General features: G+C 44.5%; 1 protein-coding gene and 1 long non-coding RNA gene across 2 annotated transcripts; both read left to right on the forward strand.

The window, feature by feature from the left end:
* Positions 1–354: 354 nt before the first annotated feature.
* On the forward strand, positions 355–1,660 carry LOC110627870. The gene is made up of 2 exons (XR_002489926.2): positions 355–829; positions 1,034–1,660. It is a non-coding gene; the product is annotated as an uncharacterized LOC110627870 (long non-coding RNA).
* Positions 1,661–1,918: 258 nt separating this feature from the next.
* On the forward strand, positions 1,919–6,073 carry LOC110628917 (beta-1,4-xylosyltransferase IRX14). The gene is made up of 3 exons (XM_021775748.2): positions 1,919–2,933; positions 3,116–3,664; positions 5,395–6,073. Exons 1-3 carry the CDS (start codon positions 2,200–2,202, stop codon positions 5,621–5,623), a joined length of 1,512 nt encoding a protein of 503 aa, XP_021631440.1. The 5' UTR covers positions 1,919–2,199; the 3' UTR covers positions 5,624–6,073.
* Positions 6,074–25,544: the final 19,471 nt, after the last annotated feature.

Consider the following 25,544-nt stretch of genomic DNA (forward strand, 5'->3'; position numbering starts at 1 on the left):
AATTTTATTTAATGTTTAAAATTTTTAAATATTTTCAATAAGGTGTAGATGCATGGGAAGTGGTGAAGAGTTATGGCATGTTCGGCACCTTTGGTGCCGAACACGCCGCATGGAAGCCATGCGGGCAGTGACACTGCTCCCGTGGCACGGATCTCCTTGTTCGCCATTTATAGTGGCGAACAAGCTCTTGTTCGTCACCATGGTTGTCGAACCAGCATATTCACCAGTATGACTGGCAAACACGCTGGTTTGACACACAGAATCTGAAAATATTTTCGGATCTGCATGATTTAAAAATTATTTTTTTAAATATGGATGATTTGAAAAATTGCTCTCAATTGCCATCACCAAAAGGACGCCCATATATTCAGAATCCACCTTATGAGGATTCCAAAACCCCAGAAAAAGATCAAGCTTCCAATAGTTAAATCAGAAAAACGTAGCTAAAAGAATCGTATAGAGGTAAAGTGGGACCCTATGTAGAGCCATCATTGACTCTTCCCACTTCAAAGCAAATCATTTGAATGATAGACGAAATAAAAGCCCTTTAAATGTGCGTCATCAAGAGAGCAACAGAAATACTCCATGAAGAAAAGCGGGAGATAAAAGTGGACTGAAATTTCATTCCTTGTAATTTACACTATATAAGTCTTGTAATGAAAAGTTTATATTGATTCCCTTCTCTCGTCTCTTCCTCTCCTTTTTCTCCTAGGGTTTCATCCCCTTCCATTTGCCATTTCATCGGGCCGCCTCTCCTGCCCCATCGGGCGGGAGAGGCCTCCCTCTCCCCCACCCAGCTATGGATTTTCCCTCTCCACTATCGAATGAGGTTGTGATTTTTTTTTTTATTTCTCCTTTTGCAGCAATGGGGGCTTTTATGAGGGTTTCTCTGTTGGATTGCTTGTTTTCTTCGTCTCTAGCCGATTTTGTGTGTTTCCTCCCTTTGTTTGTTGCGGATCTACATTTATTTGTGCGCTTTCTCTTGATTTGCTTTTTCTATGAGCTATTGTTGTTGTTTTCATCTTGCTTGCAGATATGGAGCTCTCTGAAGCACATGCAAGACAAGGTTTAGAGAGTTCTGCAATCGGAGGTTTCAGAGTTTTGCTTCTAGCGTGTCGGGGCTTCGGGAGATCCAGGATGGTTTGGGCCTCTTCCAGTCCGGAGCTAACGAGCAAGTCTTGGCAGCCTTCGCGGCATGGCCTTGTCAGTGTGTAGCCTGCCACCCCCAGTTTGTTTTTGGTACTTTGACTGCCATCTTTCTTGGGTCTTCTCTCCGTACAGACTTTCTCTTGTCTTCCCAAGACTATCGTCTTTTGCTTCTGCTGCTTGCAAGACTGTCTTTTGCTTCTGCTGCTTACAAGACTTCCTTTGTGCTTCTTTTACTTCCCCTTTCTCCAAATGAAGTCTCCGATGGCCGAGTAGAGGCGCACCTCCTGTTGTTATCAACTTTTAGAGTTGGATATTTTTGGGCTATTAGGCCTCTGTATTTGTAGCCGGCTGGGTCTTCGGCTCCTTTTGTTTGTTTTGGCCTTTGAATTTCATTTTTTATATCTTGGATCGACCTTTTCTAATGTTATTAATTTTTAGGAAAAAAAAAGTCTTCTAATGCAATATTTCCATTTAAAAAAAATCAATCGAATAATCTATTAGTGTGAGTAAATAGTGTTACTTTATATTTATAATTTTTTAATAAAAACTTGAACTATATTATTATCTAATGAATTTTTAAAATAAAGTAGCATAATTTATTTTGAAATAAGTAATCATAGGAATTGCCGTTAAAAGCAAAAAAACATTTAATTTAATTTTTAATTGCAATTAAGTCTGAGTCCTGGTTTAATGGAAAAAAAAGTCTCTAATTGAAAAATTAAGATAAATGGGGACTTAAAAAAAGAAAAAAAAAAAACTTGTCTAAAATCATGGACCATTGTCTCTCTACCCTTCAAATTTTCAGGTTTCTCTTTCTTTCGTCTGCGTGTAAGTGACATTGGTGAGAGTGAGAGCAGCAACAGAGACGACAACAAGCAAAGACAATTGATTCGTGAATTCAAAGAAATCCATTTTCATTAATCTTACTTCTTAACCAACCAACCAACCAACCCACCAAAACTTCAAACTAACTCAACAAATTCCCTTTCCTTCCCCCACCCTCCTCCTCCTCCTCTTCTTCACCTCTCTCTCTCTGTGGCGCTTACCTGAATGAAGCTCTCGGCGCTGCAGCAGAGCTACATGAGCCGACGGAGCGCCAGCTTCAGAGGTTCACCGCCGTTTGATTCCTCCGCTGAAACTGCCATTAAATCTCCCTCAGCCATCTTTTGGCTCCTTCTCCATGGTATTTGCTGCCTTATTAGTCTGGTCCTCGGTTTCCGTTTCTCTCGTTTAGTTTTTTTATTTCTTTTTTCCACCTCTACAATTAATCTCCATGGCACGCCCTTCCGTCAGCTCGCCACCACCGCTGACCTTGCTAGTCCTCTTAATGTCCCTTCCAATTCCGTTGTTGATCCCGAACTTCCTGCAATTAACAGAAGTCTTAGTTCTAGAGTCGTCGTTGGCCGCCATGGGATCCGGATCCGGCCTTGGCCCCATCCGAATCCGACGGAGGTGATGAGAGCGCACCAGATAATTGAGAGCGTTCAGAGAGAGCAGAGGATTCAGTTTGGAGTTAAGAGCCCTAGGACTGTTATCGCGGTTACGCCGACTCATATACGGACTTTCCAAACGCTGCATTTGACCGGTGTCATGCACTCGCTGATGCTGGTTCCGTATGATGTTGTTTGGATCGTGGTGGAGGCCGGTGGAGTCAGTAATGAAACCGCTGCAATTATTGCGAAATCGGGACTTAAGACTATTCATATAGGATTCAAGCAGAAAATGCCGAATTCGTGGGAGGGACGTCATAAATTGGAAGCTAAAATGCGGATTCGTGCTTTGAGGTAAAACTTCTTTCTTCTTTGCTTCCTCAATATTAGCCTTGGATTTCGAAGTAAGCTTACATAAGTCAATTTGAAGTCTGCAAATTTTGAATTGAATTGCAAATTCAGTGTAAGACTATATTGTTGGCCTTGTCATTGTTAGTGTTGTTGATGCGATTAGATTTGCTTCTATGGTGGAACAGAGTTGTGAGAGAGCAGAAGCTAGATGGGGTAGTGATGTTTGCTGATGATAGTAATATGCATAGCATGGACCTATTTGATGAGATCCAGAGTGTGAAGTGGTTTGGTGCTGTTTCCATTGGGATTCTCGCTCATTCAGGTGGTGCCGATGAGTCATCGTCATCGGTTAAAGTTGAGAAGGTTGAGAAGAGCTCGTCAATGCCTGTTCAAGGTCCTGCTTGTAATGCATCTAACAAGTTGGCTGGTTGGCACACCTTTAATTCTCATCCGTATGAGGGGAAGAGTGCAATCTTTATCGATGATAGGGCAACTGTACTGCCTCAGAAGCTGGAATGGGCTGGGTTTGTGATGAATTCAAGGTTGCTTTGGAAGGAAACTGAAGATAAACCAGACTGGATTAAGGATTTAGATTCTGTTGATGCCGATATAGAGAGTCCTCTATCTCTGTTGAAGGACCCTTCTATGGCGGAACCACTAGGAAGCTGTGGGAAACAAGTTTTGCTTTGGTGGCTTCGTGTTGAAGCTCGCAGTGATAGCAAATTTCCTCCAGGGTAAGGTTTTTTTTTTTTCTCTTTTTTTTTTTGCCTCTGTTATGTACTTGCATATTCCTATCCATATAGATTGTTTGTTTTAATTTTCTTTATCATTGCCTATTGTTTATTTATTTATTATCACTTATTTAAAAATTATGACCTTAGATTCTAGAAAGTTGAATCATAAAACTAGTTAGATCAGGCAGATTTTTGAGCGAAATAATTTTATTGCCGTCCTCCATTTTTGAGTTTGTAATCTACAAATTGACTATTTCTGACTAATCTCAGTTTGACAAAATTTGTCTTTATAAAGTGTGAAAGCATTTAAACATAGTTATAAGGAAAAGAATAGAAAAAAAAAATAAAAAAAATAAAAAAAATTTTGTGAAGCAACTTATCTGCTGACTTATTCCATGACGAGGTTTAATGGTTTATTGAGAAGCAGAGCATGTCCTTTATGTACTGATGCATGATAATCATCGAGTGCATTGATCAATTGTGACATAGGTAGCCTCCTCTAGTTGCTGGCATATCTTGAACTTCAACATCTTTAATGAGCTTGTAATCCATTGTTGGACCCATACCATTATGTGCATTGTGGACTAGAAAAAGAAATTAGACAAACTATCAGAAGGCCTAGCAGTATTTATTTATCATAAGTTGAAACCTTCGCCTTGCTGTGTTAACTCCATTGATTAGCCACCTGTGCTTTTATGTGTTTGACTGTCATATCCATATTTTTTTTGACCCCTAAAGTAGGAGGGTGAAGGCTGCAATGAATAATTTTGCAGTACTTTACACATCCCTTCTTTATTCTTTTAGAATTATCAAACAAAGTGAAGAAGTGAAGTTGATTAACATATAAGATTGGTTTGGGTTCTATTGGGGTGGGTTATTGGCCATAATCTAGTTTGCTTATGTTGCAAAGTTTTTCCTTGTTTTAATATAATAATGACAAAAAAACATTATTTGGTATTTTTTTACTTCCCTGTCTGTTGCATTTAAAATTCTCATGCAATGCATTAACCCTCCTTCCCTTGCTGGAGCCAAAGTTCAAACTACTCTAGCAAATTGGAGCATATAGATTCTACTAATATAATTCAACAATGGTGCAATCAAGTTGGGTATCTTTGGGTAATCCAATAGGCTGACTTTTGAAATAACAGTCGGTTAATGTCAATGAAATACCACCCATATCACATGAAAGCCCAAATGGCTCAATATTAAGCATATAGGTTTTACGTTTTTGTGGCAATTATTATGTTTTTTACTGTTAATGGAGAAGTCTCTTGATTACTAGGTGCCCTATGAGGAGTAATGTGGTTATAACTGTATTAAATATAATAATAAGGGATAACTTTGAGCACACTAAGCATATTATCATCCATTGGGACACCATTGCATCATACGGATGCTAGCTGGTTACTAGAAAAAGTGAACCTCACCATTTAAGGATTCCCTAAGATTGTAGTTTCGTTTACCTCGCTCCTAAAACTTGGCTACTGCCAAAATGAAGATATCTAGATATCTTTTTCTTTAAGCTGCTCCATATGATTATTCTGGAATGCTCTTATCATAATTGCTGAATCTGATTATAAGTGATGATATCATGGTTTTCAGTTTAAAATGTATTATGGTTTCAGTTTTATTGCCTATCAAAAATGACTTTCTATCATTTCTGGTTGATCTTTAGCAACTGGATTAGTTGCCTTGGTATTCTTACTTCTGCTACTTTGTGCCGTATGCAGATGGATAATCGACCCGCCTTTGGAGATCACAGTCCCATCAAAACGAACACCATGGCCAGATGTTCCTCCTGAACTTCCTACTATTGAAAAACCAGTGATTCACATCTCAGAGCAGACTCTTAAACATACAAAGACGCGGTCATCCAGATCAAAACGCAGAAGAGGGAGGAGGCATGAATCAAAATTGACGGATACACAGGTTTCTACAAGACATTCTGAGCAAAACTGAAACCTTTTAAGTGAGAACGTCATATATACTGCCATGTGAATTTGATACTGCAGGACTTGAAAGCGTCAAGGAATTTGACTGATAAACAAAAGGCACGTGATCTTGATGGTTGGCAGCTGGATTTGAGAGCTTGAGTGCCATCTATCACACCAGTTTCTTTTTAAATCTTTTTTTTTTCTCCTTTTCCACTTACAAGTTGAGGGTGATTCTGATTCATATTGTGGTTTCTTAGAAGGGCTATGTCACATCTGCAGCTAGGAAAACGCAAGGATCTTGTAATGTTCCACATTTTATACATAAAAAATCTTCTTTAAAATAGGACTATATGTATAGAGCTGTGTATCAGTTGTTGGATTCAGTAGAAATGGAGGCCATTGCAATAAATTTTTCATTCATTGTAAACGATGCTGTTGAATGTATTGTAATTGTTGACATGATCGACAACCAGAAGTCTAGTGATGCACTATTTTGGCCAGTAGTAAAAATATGTGTACAAGTTGGATTTATCTTTAGAAATTAAATATTTTACTAATTAAATTCAGAAAAAATTAACACATTCCATTGTATACGCTGAAATTATATATGAAAAAAGTAGAATAAAATAAGGAGAGATTTACGATTTAATTTTTGGATATTATCATTATTTATAAGTCAGTTTTTAAATTTTTAAAAATATATTAAAACGTTTTTAATTTTTTAATTTTATTAATAATTTAGTTTTTTTTATCCAAAATTTTCTATTTCTACGGTTAAAAGGACAAAAAAATGACCAAATTACATATATTAATTAGTTTTATCTTCTTTCCATTCTACCATTTACATAGTGTTCATGTTGCCGTTTTTTGATTTTCCTATGCAAAAGAGAGAGAAGGTTTAAAAACTAGTCAGAATTGGCTGGAATTCAAAATTATTCAGTTATTGACTAAGCTTTTTTCTTTTACTTTTGAGAGTTTTACATGTGAAAAGTAAGATTTTGGGTCTGTGGGTTCTTTTTTACTGCCGCTTTGATATTGAGTGCTGATTCATTTGCTATAGTGATAAATTTTTCTTTTGTCATAAAAGTTAAAAGATTATATTTACTTTGAATTTAATCATCTGAGTATTGCTTACAACTTGTTTAATGATATGGGTATTTGTATTTGAAGTGATTTGATGACGAGGGATATGTAAATTTTAGCTTGAAAATCTATTATGCGATCAGGGTTTTAGTTACAAACATGCTTGGTGATTTGGGTTTAGCTCAAAAACCAGAAACACTGATTAAGTTGTTGTTCTCACTTAGCTGGTGAAGATGGTTGGACTCCATAGAGGTTTCTGTCTTCTAAAGAATGAGTGTTTGGTGATATCAAGCTTTTTTTTTTTTTTTTATAAAGTTTGGTGAGTTTTGAATGTCTATTATACCGGAAATAATCACTGAGTTTTTTTTGAAATTTTGTTTCTAAGCTAGAATTAATCTAGACCTAAATTTTGGTATGTGAATTTTATGACTTGAAGTCTAAAGTTAAAAACATGGAATGACGACTGCTTTTCCACCCCAAAATTCATCCAGTTCTGTTGTTTCTCATGTTTCAACCTGTAACGACCCGAAAATCGGACCGCTATCGGCGCTAGGATCCAGATCGGCTTAAGGCCGCCGGGACCCGTAGCAAGCCTGACATATAACCTGTAAACCTGTATAATCCCATACATGATCAACAACATGCAAAAATTAAACTTTTCTTTCATTCATTTCTCATACACCAAACTCAACCTGTGCATGCACTAAAACATAATCATAAACTTGACCCCTCTGTGGGATCTCATCAATGCCCCAATGGGCGATATACATGCGTTGAGTTGGCTAACATCTGTATCATCAAATATCTAAGATCATGCATCAACAAGGGATTACAATACTCATAGGGTCAAGCACATCTATAACCTCAATATACCTCATTACATAACATACTATAATCTCTTACATCATTTTACAATTTACCATAGTACAATTGTCATGTCCACAATCTAACTATTACATACACATACTTTAAAACTCTGGCTAACCTCCTGGTCTACCCTGTACCTGCACACCTGGGGTTAGGGGAGAGGGGTGAGCTACAAAGCCCAGTGAGCAGAATAGTGAAATCATATATTAAAATTTCATGCCATTATATAATGCAACACATCACAACTAATCACATCTCGGATGGTATTGTCACCAATAGTCCTCTACATAGTCCAACTGTGCCAGGACGTAGAATGGTACAACCAGTCTTTCCCTTATCATAACATATCATAACATACCAATGTGTCAGGGACGTAGAATGGGTACAACCTGGACTTTCTCTTACATCGTGCCAGGGACGTAGAATGGGTACAACCTGGACTTCCATACTATATCATGCCGTAGCATCATCATGCCATATGAGGACTAAAGGATCATCCAATAACCAATCCACATCAACATCATAAATGCAATGCAACATATTCGTGAATACTAATGCAAACAACCTACTATATCTCATGGCATTCATGATGCATGGATCATGCTCAAAATTCATGTTTCATTTATTTTAAAACTTAAGGTTTATTCCACTCACCTCTGGCTAGCTCTGATAAACTCGGTAGCAGCTGGCTCACTGCTGGGGTCCTCGGTTCCTCGGGTCCGAACCTACACAGGTGGACTCCAATGAGGGACCAAATATACATAAACATGACTCTAATATACTCCCCAAAACCCCCCTAAAACATCATGAAATAATCATAGAAATACATGCATGAAATGGCTGAACAGGGCACTTTCGGCGGCAGGTTCGGCGGCCGAAAGTCCCTCTAGAGCCGAAAGTCAGGCACTTTCGGCGGCACCTTCGGCGGCCGAAAGTCCCAGACAGATCCGAAAGTCCTCTTTCGGGGGCAAGCTTCGGCAGCCGAATGCTGCCTCCACAAGGGGGGTTCGGCTGCCGAACCTGGTTTCTCCCAAATGGGCAGAAACTTGGTTCAAACGAACCTCTTGCCTCCCAAAACCTCAAATCATGCATAAACTTGTTCTAAAACATGCCTACTTAACATACATCACACCTAGGGGTCTCAAACTATCATATACCCCAACTACAACACTTCAAACACACAATAATCAACATACATTGTTCAAAATCATCATCAAACCCATAAACTCAACTTATAGCCTAAACATGCATTCTAACCCATAAACCTTCATAAAACTTATTTAAAACATACAATGAGCTTAAGATCGGCTCTTACCTCTTGAAGATCGAGAGAGAGACGACCTAAACTCGGAGATCCAAGCAAATGAGCTCCTGAGTTCCCCAAGCTCCAAAACTTGTCTCAAAAGCTCAAATCTTCAAAATAAAGTTAAAACACATGAAAAACTTGAAAGATTTGAAGGAAAGAACTCAAGGATGGTGAGGAATGGCGGAAGGACTCACCTTGGCCGAAAATGGGGAAAAAGCTTGTAATACCCGGCTAGACTCCGGTATCGGAATTCCTACCGTCCGGTGGAATCTCGGATGTCGGAAGTCTCTAGTAGGGTAGAAACATGTTTTCATAAAATGTTTTAAGGTATTTCATGGTTTTAAGTATGAAAAATTTAATGAGTTTTTGCATGAAAAGTCTTTGGAGGAAAACCCAGGTTCGGCCGCCGAAAGTCAAGTTCGGCCGCCGAACATGCATGCGTTTTGGAGGCACGTTAGGCCCCCGAAAGCATGAGTGAGGGAAGTTCAGGTTCGGCCGCCGAAAGTCAAGTTCGGTCGCCGAACATGGCATGCATGCGGAGGCACTTTCGGCCCCCGAACGTGGCCTGGCCAGCCACCTATAAAAGGGTCCTTTAGGTCCGCACGGGCGAGCTTTTTCTTCCCCGTTGTCGGCCAAGGTGAGTCTCCGCCACCCCTCCCTCGATCTTGAGTGTTTTCCTTAGATCTTCCATGGTTTTCACGGGTTTTTACTTCTGTTTTGAAGATCTGTGAGTAAAGAGCAAGTTTTGGGTACTTGGAGGTTCAAAGAGCTCAATCTCTCCATCTCCAAGCTAGGGTCGCCTTTCCTCTCGTTTCTTCAAGAGGTAAGCTCGGATCCACCCTTGTTATGTGTTTTAAACAAGCATTAAGTTGTTTTATGGGTAGAGATGCATGTTTAGGCTTGTTGATGAGTTTTTGGGTTTTGATGTTTTGATGAACAATGTATGTTGATTTTTGTGTGTTTGAAGTGTTGTAGTTGGGGTATTTGATAGTTTGAGACCCCTAGGTGCGATGCATGATATGTATGCATGTTTTAGAACAAGTTAAATGCATGTTGGAAGAGTTAGGAGGCAAATGTCCATAAAGGAGCCAAGTTTCTGCCCTTTGGCAGAAACCAGGTTCGGCAGCCGAAGGAGCTTTCGGCCGCCGAACATGGCTGGGGAGGCAGGCCTTTCGGCTGCCGAAGTTGCCCCCGAAAAGAGACTTTCGTCTCTGTCTGGGACTTTCGGCCGCCGAAGGTGCCGCCGAACATGCATGAGTTTCGCCTCTGTCTGGGAGTTTCGGCCGCCGAAGGTGCCGCCGAACCTGCCTGACTTTCGGCTCTGGAGGGACTTTCAGCCGCCGAACCTGCCGCCGAAAGTGCCCTGTCCAGCCATTTCTTGCATGTTTTTATGTAGTTGTTTCATGATGTTTTGGGGGGGTTTTTGGGGAGTATATTAGAGTTATGTTTATGTATGTTTGGTCCCTCATTGGAGTCCACCGGTGTAGGTTCGGACCCGAGGAACCGAGGACCCCAGCAGTGAGCCAGCTGCTATAGAGTTTGTCTGAGCTAGCCAGAGGTGAGTGGAATAAACCTTAAGTTTTAAAATAAATGAAATATGAATTTTGAGCATGCTCCATGCATCATGAATGCCATGAGATATAGTAGGTTGTTGCATTAGTATTCACGAATATGTTGCATTGCATTTATGATGTTGATGTGGATTGGTTATTGGATGACCCTTTAGTCCTCATATGATATGATGATGCTACGGCATGAGATATGGTATGGAAGTCCAGGTTGTACCCATTCTACGTCCCTGGCACGATGTAAGAGAAAGTCCAGGTTGTACCCATTCTACGTCCCTGGCACGATGTAAGAGAAAGTCCAGGTTGTACCCATTCTACGTCCCTGGCACATTGGTATGTTATGATATGTTATGATAAGAGAAAGACCGGTTGTACCCATTCTACGTCCCGGCACAGTTGGACTATGTAGAGGACTATTGGTGACAATACCATCCGAGATGTGATTTGTTGTGATGTGTTGCATTACATAATGGCATGAGATTTTTAAATATATGATTTCACTATTCTGCTCACTGGGCTTTGTAGCTCACCCCTCTCCCCTAACCCCAGATGTGCAGGTACAGGGTAGACCAGGAGGTTAGCCAGAGTTTTGAAGTATGTGTATGTAATAGCTAGATTGTGGACATGACAATTGTACTATGATGTAATGTAAGAGATTGCAGTATGTTATGTAATGAGGTATATTGAGGTTATAGATGTGCTTGACCCTATTGAGTATTGTAATCCCTTGTTGATGCATGATCTTAGATATTTGATGATACAGATATTAGCCAACTCATCTCATGTTGTATCGCCCGTTGGGGCATTGATGAGATCCCACAGAGGGATCATGTTTATGTTTATGACTATGTTCAGGTTGAGTTGGATGTTGAAAGAAAAGTTTAATTTTTATGTATGTTGTTGATCATGTATGGGATTAAATAGGTTTCCAGGATGTATGTTTGGCTTGCTACGGGTCCCGGCGGCCTTAAGTCGACCCGGATCCTAGCGCCGGTAGCGGTCCGATTTTCGGGTCGTTACAGAATGGTATCAGAGCCTGGTTTTCATATGGTCGGACCTAGAGTGTCGGGCTCATAGATGTTATAGAAGGTCAAGCACAATAGGAAGATCATGTCCACTAGGATAGGATGTGGAGTCCTGTCTTGCATGATGATGTGAATTGCCATGACTTTGTGCATGTGCATTAATGATATGCTATGCTATGTGATGTATGTGATGAGGGTTCATGTGTGCCCACATGACCCATATGATGCTAATGTTTGTATGATGTGTACTGTTTTCAGAAAATAGGATGAGAGGAACTCGTCGATCTGCACGATTGACTGGAGTGCCATCTGAGGATGAGGGCACGAGCGCCCGTCCTCCCACATTGCCTAGGGCAATGTCTTGTAGAGCCAACAGAGAAAGAGTGTCAAGGGACCCTAGAAGGTCTTTTGATGCTAGCAGAAGGGGGACTGATAGAGGAGGAAGTTCTTCAGATGTGAGGGAGGTTATGGAAGAGGATCAGAGGAGGGATGGGAACCTGGATGTGAGCATGGAGGAAGAAGGGACAGGGGAGTCTCAGGGAGGCGTTCAGGCCTCGGGGTATGGTTTTCCACCCCATTATCCACCCTTCCCACAGGGTTCAGGGTATCCGATGGGAGGTACATCGGATTACTCCAGCTTTAACCCCTACCCTACCTACATGCCCTATCCACCTTTCTATCCACCTTACACACAGTACCCAGCTTATCCACCCTCACCTTTCTATCCAAACCCGGCAAACCCCACCTCGGGGAATGGTGCACCTCCACCTCCACCACCTACAGAACCAGCAGCCCCAGTTACTCAACCTCTTAGACCTAGCTCAGCTGATGGGGGCAAGGTAAAGATGACAGACTACCTCAAGCTAGATGCTCCCAAATACAAGTCAGGGGATGACCCCTTTGAGTATCTGAGAGTGGTGAAGACAATAACTGATGAGCTAGGGGCAAGTGACAGCAGGGCCATTCAGATGGCAGGGTTCACTTTAAAGTGCAAGAAGGCACGGGAATGGTTCAAGTGTTATGTGGACCCGAGACTAGACGGTATGACATGGGAGGAATTTGCGAATGAGTTCGCTGGATGGGCTTTTCCAGACAGTTCCAGAGAACTGAAGATGATTGAGTTTGAGCAACTGAGGCAGTCAGAGCACATGGGTGTAGAGGAGTTCACAGATAAATTCTTGGAGCTATTGCCTTTTTCAGGGCAAGCTCTAGATACAGATACGAAGAAAGCCAAGAGGTATGTTATGAAGCTGCATTCCAGGTACTCCTCGTTGATTCAGTCAGCTGAGAGAGAAAGTTTCCACACTGTGGTGGATATGGCTCGAAGAATGGAAGCAAGTGCTATAGTTGAGGGGTCAGTGAAGCAGTCAGTGACCCAGTCTTCAGGGGTTAAGACCCCAGGCAGAGGAGGACCAGGTTTCTCTTCTCAGAGCTCAGGTAAGAAGAGGTGGGATAACACCACCAGGAAGCCGAAGAAGAATAAGTTTTGGAACAAGTTGAAATCCGGTCTGGGATTTGGCGGTGGCTCGAGCTCAGGCTCAGATGGTACAGAATGCCAGAGATGTGGAAGACCGCACAGGGGAGTGTGTCAAGCTGGGACTAATACATGTTTCAGATGTGGACAGGAGGGACACATAGCTCGGGAGTGTCCTAGAGCGCCTTTTATGGGCCAGCCCCAGCAGACAGCTTCTGGTAGTGTGGCACAGCCAGCAGTTCCAGCCACAACTCAGGGCAGTGGCATAGGTAGAGGGAGAGGGGCAGCCTCTTCTTCTGGTTCCCGAGGTGAAGGTCCATCAGCTCCAGCCAGGATCTTCACCATGACTCAGCAGGAGGCTAACACATCCAACACTGTGGTGTCAGGTAATCTCGTCATTGGGTGTTCTGATGTGTATGCATTAATGGACCCAGGTGCATCTCATTCATTTATTGCTCTGAGAGCCGTTGAGAGGTTGGGTCTGATAGTCTCTGGGTTAGAGTGTCCCCTATGGGTCAGTGGACCCAAGTGTGACCCGTCAGTGGCAGTGTCAGTCTGCCAGTACAGTCCAGTTTTTATTGAGGGAAGATGCCTCTCCGCCGACCTTGTGGTTCTAGATTTGACAGACTTTGACGTCATTCTAGGGATGGATTGGCTATCTACCCATGGTGCTACCTTGGACTGCAGGGACAAGGTAGTCAAGTTCAGAGATCAGAACGGGTCAGAGGTCGTCTTCAGAGGAGACATGAGGGGCACACCTAGAGGTCTGATATCAGCTCTTCAGGCTCGTAGGTTGCTTAGGAAGGGATGTCAGGGGTACTTAGCTCATGTGAGAGAGCTAGACAGTCAGGTCAGGGAGCCGGCCTCGGTGCCAGTTGTCAGAGAGTTTCAGGATGTTTTTCCGGATGAGCTTCCAGGTTTACCACCTGCTAGGGAGATAGAGTTCGAGATAGAGTTGGTGCCTGGAACTAGACCGATCTCTATCCCTCCCTACAGGATGGCTCCAGCCGAGTTAAAGGAGTTGAAAGAGCAGTTGCAAGAGCTGGTAGAAAAGGGTTTCATCTGACAGAGTACCTCACCTTGGGGTGCTCCGGTCTTGTTTGTGAGAAAGAAGGATGGATCCCTTAGACTTTGTATCGACTACAGGCAGTTGAACAAAGTCACTACCAAGAATAGGTACCCTTTGCCAAGGATCGATGATCTATTCGACCAGTTAGCAGGAGCAGGTTGTTTCTCCAAAATAGATCTGAGATCGGGGTACCATCAGCTAAGGATAAGGGATGAAGATGTGCCGAAGACAGCTTTCAGGACCAGATATGGGCATTTTGAGTTCCTTGTGATGCCGTTCGGGTTAACCAACGCCCCTGCAGCATTCATGGATCTCATGAACAGAGTGTTTAGCCAGTACCTGGATCACTTCGTTATTGTCTTCATAGACGATATCTTAGTGTATTCCAGGAATGCAGAGGAGCATGCCCATCATCTGCGGTTGGTCTTGCAGACTTTGAGGGAACATGGCTTGTATGCCAAGTTCTCTAAGTGTGAATTTTGGCTGAGGAGCATTTCGTTCTTGGGGCATGTAGTGTCAGAGAATGGGATTGAGGTGGACCCCAAGAAGACAGAAACTGTGGCTAACTGGCCTAGACCCACTTCAGTGACAGAGATTAGAAGTTTCTTGGGTTTGGCAGGTTACTACAGGAGGTTCGTTCAGGACTTCTCAAAGATAGCAGCTCCTTTGACCAGGTTAACCAGGAAGAATCAGAAGTTTGTGTGGACCGACCAGTGCGACGAGAGTTTCGAAGAGCTTAAGAAGAGGTTGACTTCAGCACCAGTTTTAGCTCTGCCATCTAGTGATGAGGACTTTACAGTCTTTTGTGATGCGTCCCGTGTGGGACTGGGTTGTGTACTGATGCAGAACGAGAGGGTGATCGCCTATGCTTCTAGGCAGCTGAAGAAGCATGAGTTGAATTACCCCACACACAACCTGGAGATGGCAGCAGTAATCTTTGCACTCAAGATGTGGAGGCACTACCTCTATGGGGTAAAATGTGAGATCTTCACGGATCATAAGAGCCTACAGTACATCCTGAGTCAAAGAGATTTAAATTTGAGACAGAGGAGATGGGTAGAGCTGCTGAGTGACTATGATTGCAAGATTCAGTATCATCCGGGTAAGGCGAATGTCATGGCAGACGCCCTAAGCCGGAAGTCACTAGGCAGCTTATCCCACATATCGGCAGAGAGGAGGCCAGTGGTGAAGGAGCTCTACAAGCTCCTTGAGGAAGGTCTACAGATGGAGTTGTCTGGTACAGGTGCCTTGGTGGCCCAGATGAGAGTGGCACCCGTGTTTCTGGAGCAGGTGGCTCAGAAACAACATGAGGACCCGGAGTTAGTGAAGATTGCCAGGACTGTTCAGTCAGGCAAAGACAGTGAGTTCAGATTTGACAGTAAGGGGATCCTCCGCTATGGGAGTCGATTGTGTGTACCATATGACATAGGGCTAAAGGGAGACATTATGAGGGAGGCTCATAATGCAAGATACAGCATTCACCCCGGAACCACCAAGATGTATCAAAATCTAAAGAAGGTTTATTGGTGGCCAGCTATGAAGAAAGAAGTGGCACAGTTCGTGTCAGCCTGCGAAGTGTGTCAGAGGGTGAAGCTGGAACATCAGAAGCCGGCTGGAATGCTTAACCCGCTACCGATTCCAGAGTGGAAATGGGAAAATATAGCTATGGACTTCGTAGTGGGGTTACCGGCAGCGTCCAACAGATTGGACTCCATATGGGTGATTGTGGACAGACTCACCAAATCTGCTCACTTCATCCCTGTCAGGAGTGGCTATTCTGTGGACAAGTTGGCGCAGGTGTATGTGGATGAGATCGTCAGGCTGCATGGGGTTCCTGTTTCGATAGTGTCAGATAGAGGGCCCCAGTTCACCTCCAGGTTTTGGCGGAGTCTGCAGAATGCCATGGGTACTAGGTTGGATTTCAGCACTGCCTTCCACCCCCAGACTGATGGACAGTCAGAAAGGACCATCCAAACTATCGAAGATATGCTCAGAATGTGTGTGCTAGACTTTGGCGGTTCTTGGAGGCAGCATCTACCTTTGGTGGAGTTTGCCTACAACAACAGCCATCATGCTAGCATCGGGATGGCTCCATATGAAGCTTTGTACGGAAGGAAGTGCAGATCACCTGTCTGCTGGGAGGAAGTTGGAGAAAAGGCCTTGGCAGGGCCTGAGCTAGTAGAGATCACCAGCAGGGTGGTACCCATAATCAGAGAGAGAATCAAGACTGCTGCCAGCAGACAGAAGAGCTATGCAGACGTCCGCAGAAGACAGTTAGAGTTTCAGGAGGGGGATCTGGTATTGCTCAAGGTGTCTCCTATGAAAGGAGTGGTTCGCTTTGGAAAGAAAGGTAAATTAGCTCCACGATACATCGGACCCTTTGAAATCTTGCAAAAGATTGGGAATGTGTCGTACAAGCTGGATTTACCTGCTTCAATGGAAAGAATCCATCCGGTTTTCCATGTTTCAATGTTGAGGAAGTTTGTGTCAGATCCGAGCAAGGTTCTTAGTGAGCCTGATGTGGAGGTACAAGAGGATCTCACCTATGTTGAACAGCCAGTACGGATCATAGACACCCAGATCAGAAAGCTAAGAAACAAGGAAATCCCGATGGTGAAAGTCCTGTGGAACCACCACAATTTGGAGGAATGCACTTGGGAGACACGGGAGTCTATGCTCCAGCAGTACCCTCATCTCTTTTAAGGTTAGATCTCTATGTGTTTATGTGCTATGTATGTATGTTATGTTTTATGCCATGCTATGTATGCTAGTTGAGGTACATTCGGGGACGAATGTTCTTAAGGGGGGGAGAATGTAATACCCGGCTAGACTCCGGTATCGGAATTCCTACCGTCCGGTGGAATCTTGGATGTCGGAAGTCTCTAGTAGGGTAGAAACATGTTTTCATAAAATGTTTTAAGGTATTTCATGGTTTTAAGTATGAAAAATTTAATGAGTTTTTGAATGAAAAGTCTTTGGAGGAAAACCCAGGTTCGGCCGCCGAAAGTCAAGTTCGGCCGCCGAACATGCATGCGTTTTGGAGGCACGTTAGGCCCCCGAAAGCATGAGTGAGGGAAGTTCAGGTTCGGCCGCCGAAAGTCAAGTTCGGCCGCCGAATATGGCATGCATGCGGAGGCACTTTCGGCCCCCGAACGTGGCCTGGCCAGCCACCTATAAAAGGGTCCCTTAGGTCCACACGGGCGAGCTTTTTCTTCCCCGTTGTCGGCCAAGGTGAGTCTCCGCCACCCCTCCCTCGATCTTGAGTGTTTTCCTTAGATCTTCCATGGTTTTCACGGGTTTTTACTTCTGTTTTGAAGATCTGTGAGTAAAGAGCAAGTTTTGGGTACTTGGAGGTTCAAAGAGCTCAATCTCTCCATCTCCAAGCTAGGGTCGCCTTTCCTCTCGTTTCTTCAAGAGGTAAGCTCGGATCCACCCTTGTTATGTGTTTTAAACAAGAATTAAGTTGTTTTATGGGTTGAGATGCATGTTTAGGCTTGTTGATGAGTTTTTGGGTTTTGATGTTTTGATGAACAATGTATGTTGATTTTTGTGTGTTTGAAGTGTTGTAGTTGGGGTATTTGATAGTTTGAGACCCCTAGGTGCGATGCATGATATGTATGCATGTTTTAGAACAAGTTAAATGCATGTTGGAAGAGTTAGGAGGCAAATGTGCATAAAGGAGCCAAGTTTCTGCCCTTTGGCAGAAACCAGGTTCGGCAGCCGAAGGAGCTTTCGGCCGCCGAACATGGCTGGGGAGGCAGGCCTTTCGGCTGCCGAAGTTGCCCCCGAAAAGAGACTTTCGTCTCTGTCTGGGACTTTCGGCCGCCGAAGGTGCCGCCGAACATGCATGAGTTTCGCCTCTGTCTGGGAGTTTCGGCCGCCGAAGGTGCCGCCGAACCTGCCTGACTTTCGGCTCTGGAGGGACTTTCGGCCGCCGAACCTGCCGCCGAAAGTGCCCTGTCCAGCCATTTCTTGCATGTTTTTATGTAGTTGTTTCATGATGTTTTGGGGGGTTTTTGGGGAGTATATTAGAGTTATGTTTATGTATGTTTGGTCCCTCATTGGAGTCCACCGGTGTAGGTTCGGACCCGAGGAACCGAGGACCCCAGCAGTGAGCCAGCTGCTATAGAGTTTGTCTGAGCTAGCCAGAGGTGAGTGGAATAAACCTTAAGTTTTAAAATAAATGAAATATGAATTTTGAGCATGCTCCATGCATCATGAATGCCATGAGATATAGTAGGTTGTTGCATTAGTATTCACGAATATGTTGCATTGCATTTATGATGTTGATGTGGATTGGTTATTGGATGACCCTTTAGTCCTCATATGATATGATGATGCTACGGCATGAGATATGGTATGGAAGTCCAGGTTGTACCCATTCTACGTCCCTGGCACGATGTAAGAGAAAGTCCAGGTTGTACCCATTCTACGTCCCTGGCACATTGGTATGTTATGATATGTTATGATAAGAGAAAGACCGGTTGTACCCATTCTACGTCCCGGCACAGTTGGACTATGTAGAGGACTATTGGTGACAATACCATCCGAGATGTGATTTGTTGTGATGTGTTGCATTACATAATGGCATGAGATTTTTAAATATATGATTTCACTATTCTGCTCACTGGGCTTTGTAGCTCACCCCTCTCCCCTAACCCCAGATGTGCAGGTACAGGGTAGACCAGGAGGTTAGCCAGAGTTTTGAAGTATGTGTATGTAATAGCTAGATTGTGGACATGACAATTGTACTATGATGTAATGTAAGAGATTGCAGTATGTTATGTAATGAGGTATATTGAGGTTATAGATGTGCTTGACCCTATTGAGTATTGTAATCCCTTGTTGATGCATGATCTTAGATATTTGATGATACAGATATTAGCCAACTCATCTCATGTTGTATCGCCCGTTGGGGCATTGATGAGATCCCACAGAGGGATCATGTTTATGTTTATGACTATGTTCAGGTTGAGTTGGATGTTGAAAGAAAAGTTTAATTTTTATGTATGTTGTTGATCATGTATGGGATTAAACAGGTTTCCAGGATGTATGTTTGGCTTGCTACGGGTCCCGGCGGCCTTAAGTCGACCCGGATCCTAGCGCCGGTAGCGGTCCGATTTTCGGGTCGTTACAAAGCTCGCCCGTTTTCGGCTAAGGGACCCTTTTATAGTGGCTGGCCAGGCCACGTTCGGGGGCCGAAAGTGCCTCCGCATGCATGCCATGTTCGGCGGCCGAACTTGACTTTCGGCGGCCGAACCTGAACTTCCCTCACTCATGCTTTCGGGGGCCTAAAGTGCCTCCAAAACGCATGCATGTTCGGCGGCCGAACTTGACTTTCGGCGGCCGAACCTGGGTTTTCCTCCAAAGACTTTTCATGCAAAAACTCATTTAATTTTCTTACTTAAAACCATGAAATACCTTAAAACATTTTATGAAAACATGTTTCTACCCTACCAGAGGCTTCCGACATCCGAGATTCCACCGGACGGTAGGAATTCCGATACCGGAGTCTAGCTGGGTATTACATTCTCCCCCCCTTAAGAACATTCGTCCCCGAATGTACCTCAACTAGCACACATAGCATGGCATAACATATAACATACATACATAGCACAAAAACACATAGAGACCTAACCTTAAAAGAGATGAGGGTACTGCTGGAGCATAGACTCCCGTGTCTCCCAAGTGCATTCTTCCAAATTGTGGTGGTTCCACAGGACTTTCACCATCGGGATTTCCTTGTTTCTTAACTTTCTGATCTGGGTGTCTATGATCCGTACTGGCTGTTCAACATAAGTGAGATCCTCTTGGACCTCCACATCAGGCTCACTAAGAACCTTGCTCGGATCTGACACAAACTTCCTCAACATTGAAACATGGAAAACCGGATGGATTCTTCCCATTGAAGCAGGTAAATCCAGCTTGTACGACACATTCCCAATCTTTTGCAAGATTTCAAAGGGTCCGATGTATCGTGGGGCTAGTTTACCTTTCTTCCCGAAGTGAACCACTCCCTTCATTGGAGACACCTTGAGCAATACCAGATCCCCCTCCTGAAACTCTAACTGTCTCCTACGGACGTCTGCATAGCTCTTCTGTCTGCTGGCAGCAGTCTTGATTCTCTCTCTGATTATGGGTACTACCCTGCTGGTGATCTCTACTAGCTCAGACCCTGCTAAGGCCTTTTCTCCAACCTCTTCCCAGCAAACAGGTGATCTGCACTTCCTCTCATATAAAGCTTCATATGGAGCCATCCCGATGCTAGCATGATGGCTGTTGTTGTAGGCAAACTCCACCAAAGGTAGATGCTGCCTCCAAGAACCGCCAAAGTCCAGCACACACATTCTAAGCATATCCTCGATAGTCTGGATGGTCCTTTCTGACTGTCCGTCAGTCTGGGGGTGGAAGGCAGTGCTGAAATCTAACCTAGTACCCATGGCATTCTGCAGACTCTGCCAAAACCTGGAGGTGAACTGGGGCCCTCTATCTGACACTATCGAAACAGGAACCCCATGCAGCCTGACGATCTCATCCACATATACCTGCGCCAACTTGTCCACAGAGTAGCCACTCCTGACAGGAATGAAGTGAGCAGATTTGGTGAGTCTGTCCACAATCACCCATATGGAGTCCACTCTGTTGGACGCCGTCGGTAACCCCACTACGAAGTCCATAGCTATATTTTCCCATTTCCATTCTGGAATAGGTAGCGGGTTAAGCATCCCAGCCGGCTTCTGATGTTCCAGCTTCACCCTCTGACACACTTCGCAGGCTGACACGAACTGTGCCACTTCTTTCTTCATCGCTGGCCACCAATAAACCTTCTTTAGATCTTGATGCATCTTGGTGGCTCCGGGGTGAATGCTGTATCTTGCATTATGAGCCTCTCTCATAATGTCTCCTTTTAGCCCGATGTCATCTGGTACACATAGTCTGCTCCCATAGCGGAGGATCCCCTTACCGTCAAATCTAAACTCACTGTCCTTGCCTGACTGAACAGTCCTGGCAATCTTCACTAACTCTGGGTCCTCATGCTGTTTCTGAGCCACCTGCTCCAGAAACACAGGTGTCACTCTCATCTGGGCCACTAAGGTACCTGTACCAGATAACTCCATCTGTAGACCTTCCTCAATGAGCTTATAGAGCTCCTTCACCACTGGCCTCCTCTCTGCCGATATGTGGGATAAACTGCCTAGTGACTTCCGGCTTAGGGCGTCTGCCACGACATTCGCCTTACCCGGATGATACTAAATCTTCCAATCATAGTCACTCAGCAGCTCTACCCATCTCCTCTGTCTCAAATTCAAATCTCTTTGACTCAGGATGTACTGCAGGCTTTTATGATCTGTGAAGATCTCACATTTAACCCCATAGAGGTAGTGCCTCCACATCTTGAGTGCAAAGATTACTGCTGCCATCTCAAGGTCATGTGTGGGGTAATTCAACTCATGCTTCTTCAGCTGCCTAGAAGCATAAGCAATCACCCTCTCATTCTGCATCAGTACACAACCCAGTCCCACACGGGACGCATCACAAAAGACTGTAAAGTCTTTATTACCAGATGGCAGAGCTAAAACTGGTGCTGAAGTCAACCTCTTCTTAAGCTCTTCAAAACTCTCTTCGCACTGGTCGGTCCACAGAAACTCCTGATTCTTCCTGGTTAGTCTGGTCAGAGGAGCTGCTATCTTTGAGAAATCCTGAACGAACCTCCTGTAGTAACCTGCCAAACCCAAAAAACTTCTAATCTCTGTCACTGAAGTGGGTCTAGGCCAGTTAGTCACAGTTTCTGTCTTCTTGGGGTCCACCTCAATCCCATTCTCTGACACTACATGCCCCAAGAACGAAATGCTCCTCAGCCAGAACTCACATTTAGAGAACTTGGCATACAAGCCATGTTCCCTCAAAGTCTGCGAGACCAACCGCAGATGATGGGCATGCTCCTCTGCATTCCTGGAATACACCAAGATATCATCTATGAAGACAATAACGAAGTGATCCAGGTATTGGCTAAACACTCTGTTCATGAGATCCATGAATGCTGCAGGGGCGTTGGTTAACCCGAACGGCATCACAAGGAACTCAAAATGCCCATATCTAGTCCTGAAAGCTGTCTTCGGCACATCTTCTTCCCTTATCCTTAGCTGATGGTACCCCGATCTCAGATCTATTTTGGAGAAACAACCTGCTCCAGCTAGCTGGTCGAATAGATCGTCGATCCTAGGTAATGGGTACTTATTCTTGGTAGTGACTTTGTTCAACTGCCTGTAGTCGATACAAAGTCTAAGGGATCCATCCTTCTTTCTTACGAATAAAACTGGTGCACCCCAAGGTGAAGTGCTCGGTCGGATGAAGCCCTTTTCTACCAACTCTTGTAACTGTTCTTTCAACTCCTTTAACTCGGCTGGGGCCATCCTGTAGGGAGGGATAGAGATCGGTCTAGTTCCAGGCACCAACTCTATCTCGAACTCTATCTCCCTAGCAGGTGGTAAACCTGGAAGCTCATCCGGAAAGACATCCTGAAACTCTCTGACAACTGGCACCGAGGCTGGCTCCCTGACCTGACTGTCTAGCTCTCTCACATGAGCTAAGTACCCCTGACATCCCTTCCTAAGCAACCTACGAGCCTGAAGAGCTGATATCAGACCTCTAGGCGTGCCCCTCTTGTCTCCTCTGAAGACGACCTCTGACCCGTTCTGATCTCTGAACCTGACTACCTTGTCCCTGCAGTCCAAGGTAGCACCATGGGTAGATAGCCAATCCATCCCTAGAATGACGTCAAAGTCTGTCAAATCTAGAACCACAAGGTCGGCGGAGAGGCATCTTCCCTCAACAAAAACTGGACTATACTGGCAGACTGACACTGCCACTGATGGGTCACACTTGGGTCCACTGACCCATAGGGGACACTCTAACCCAGAGACTATCAGACCCAACCTCTCAACGGCTCTCGGAGCAATAAAAGAATGAGATGCACCCGGGTCCATTAATGCATACACATCAGAACACCCAATGACGAGATTACCTGACACCACGGTGTTGGATGTGTTAGCCTCCTGCTGAGTCATGGTGAAGATCCTGGCTGGAGCTGATGGACCTTCACCTCGGGAACCAGAAGAAGAGGCTGCCCCTCTCCCTCTACCTCTGCCACTGCCCTGAGTTGTGGCTGGAACTGCTGGCTGTGCCACACTACCAGAAGCTGTCTGCTGGGGCTGGCCCATAAAAGGCGCTCTAGGACACTCCCGAGCTATGTGTCCCTCTTGACCACATCTGAAACATGTATTAGTCCCAGCTCGACACACTCCCCTGTGCGGTCTTCCACATCTCTGACATTCTGTACCATCTGAGCCTGAGCTCGAGCCACCGCCAAATCCCAGACCGGATTTCAACTTGTTCCAAAACTTATTCTTCTTCGGCTTCCTGGTGGTGTTATCCCACCTCTTCTTACCTGAGCTCTGAGAAGAGAAACCTGGTCCTCCTCTGCCTGGGGTCTTAACCCCTGAAGACTGGGTCACTGACTGCTTCACTGACCCCTTAACTATAGCACTTGCTTCCATTCTTCGAGCCATATCCACCACAGTGTGGAAACTTTCCCTCTCAGCTGACTGAATCAACGAGGAGTACCTGGAATGCAGCTTCATAACATACCTCTTGGCTTTCTTCGTATCTGTATCTAGAGCTTGCCCTGAAAAAGGCAATAGCTCTAAGAATTTATCCGTGAATTCCTCTACACCCATGTGCTCTGACTGCCTCAGTTGCTCAAACTCAATCATCTTCAGTTCTCTAGAACTGTCTGGAAAAGCCTATCCAGCGAACTCATTCGCAAATTCTTCCCATGTCATACCGTCTAGTCTCGGGTCCACATAACACTTGAACCATTCCCGTGCTTTCTTGCACTTTAAAGTGAACCCTGCCATCTGAATGGCCCTGCTGTCACTGGCCCCTAGCTCATCGGTTATTGTCTTCACCACTCTCAGATACTCAAAGGGGTCATCCCCTGACTTGTATTTGGGAGCATCTAGCTTGAGGTAATCTGTCATCTTTACCTTGCTCCCACTGACTGAGCTAGGTCTAGGAGGTTGAGTAACTGGGGCTGTTGGTTCTGTAGGTGGTGGAGGTGGAGGTGCAGCATTCCCCGAGGTGGGGTTTGCCGGGTTTGGATAGAAGGGTGAGGGTGGATAAGCTGGGTACTGTGAGTAAGGTGGATAGAAAGGTGGATAAGGCATGTAGGTAGGGTAAGGGTTAAAGCTGGAAAAATCCGATGTACCTCCCATCGGATACCCTGAACCCTGTGGGAAGGGTGGATAATGGGGTGGAAAACCATACCCCGAGGCCTGAACGCCTCCCTGAGATTCCCCTGTCCCTTCTTCCTCCATGCTCACATCCAGGTTCCCATCCCTCCTCTTATTCTCTTCCATAACCTCCCTCACATCTGAAGAACTTCCTCCTCTATCAGTCCCCCTTCTGCTAGCATCAAAAGACCTTCTAGGGTCCCTTGACACTCTTTCTCTGTTGGCTCTACAAGACATTGCCCTAGGCAATGTGGGAGGACGGGCGCTCGTGCCCTCATCCTCAGGTGGCACTCCGGTCAATCGTGCAGATCGACGAGTTCCTCTCATCCTGTTTTCTGAAAAACAGTACACATCATACAAACATTAGCATCATATGGTTCATGTGGGCACACATGAACCCTCATCACATACATCACATATCATAGCATATCATTAATGCACATGCACAAGGTCATGGCAATTCACATCATCATGCAAGACAGGACTCCACATCCTATCCTAGTGGACATGACCTTTCCTATTGTGCTTGACCTTCTATAACATCTATGAGCCCGACACTCTAGGTCCGACCATATGAACCTAGGGCTCTGATACGATTCTATAACGACCCGAAAATCGGACCGCTACCGGCGCTAGGATCCAGATCGGCTTAAGGCCGCCGGGACCCGTAGCAAGCCTGACATATAACCTGTAAACCTGTATAATCCCATACATGATCAACAACATGCAAAAATTAAACTTTTCTTTCATTCATTTCTCATACACCAAACTCAACCTGTGCATGCACTAAAACATAATCATAAACTTGACCCCTCTGTGGGATCTCATCAATGCCCCAATGGGCGATATACATGCGTTGAGTTGGCTAACATCTGTATCATCAAATATGTAAGATCATGCATCAACAAGGGATTACAATACTCATAGGGTCAAGCACATCTATAACCTCAATATACCTCATTACATAACATACTATAATCTCTTACATCATTTTACAATTTACCATAGTACAATTGTTGTAACGACCCGAAAATCAGGCCGCCACCGGCGCTAGGATCCAGATCAGCTTAAGGCCGCCGGGACCCGTAGCAAGCCAAACATACATCCTGTGAACCTGTTTAATCCCATACATGGTCAACAGCATACATAAAAATTAAAACTTTTCTTTCATTCAAACATTTCTTTGCCAAGCCTAGCCTGTGCATGCACAAACATAACATAAACCTCTCATTGGAGTCCTCATCAAATATTCCAATGGGGTA

The sequence above is a fragment of the Manihot esculenta genome, chromosome 12, assembly GCF_001659605.2.
Source record: "Manihot esculenta cultivar AM560-2 chromosome 12, M.esculenta_v8, whole genome shotgun sequence".
In the NCBI taxonomy this organism is placed as follows: Eukaryota; Viridiplantae; Streptophyta; class Magnoliopsida; order Malpighiales; family Euphorbiaceae; genus Manihot; species Manihot esculenta.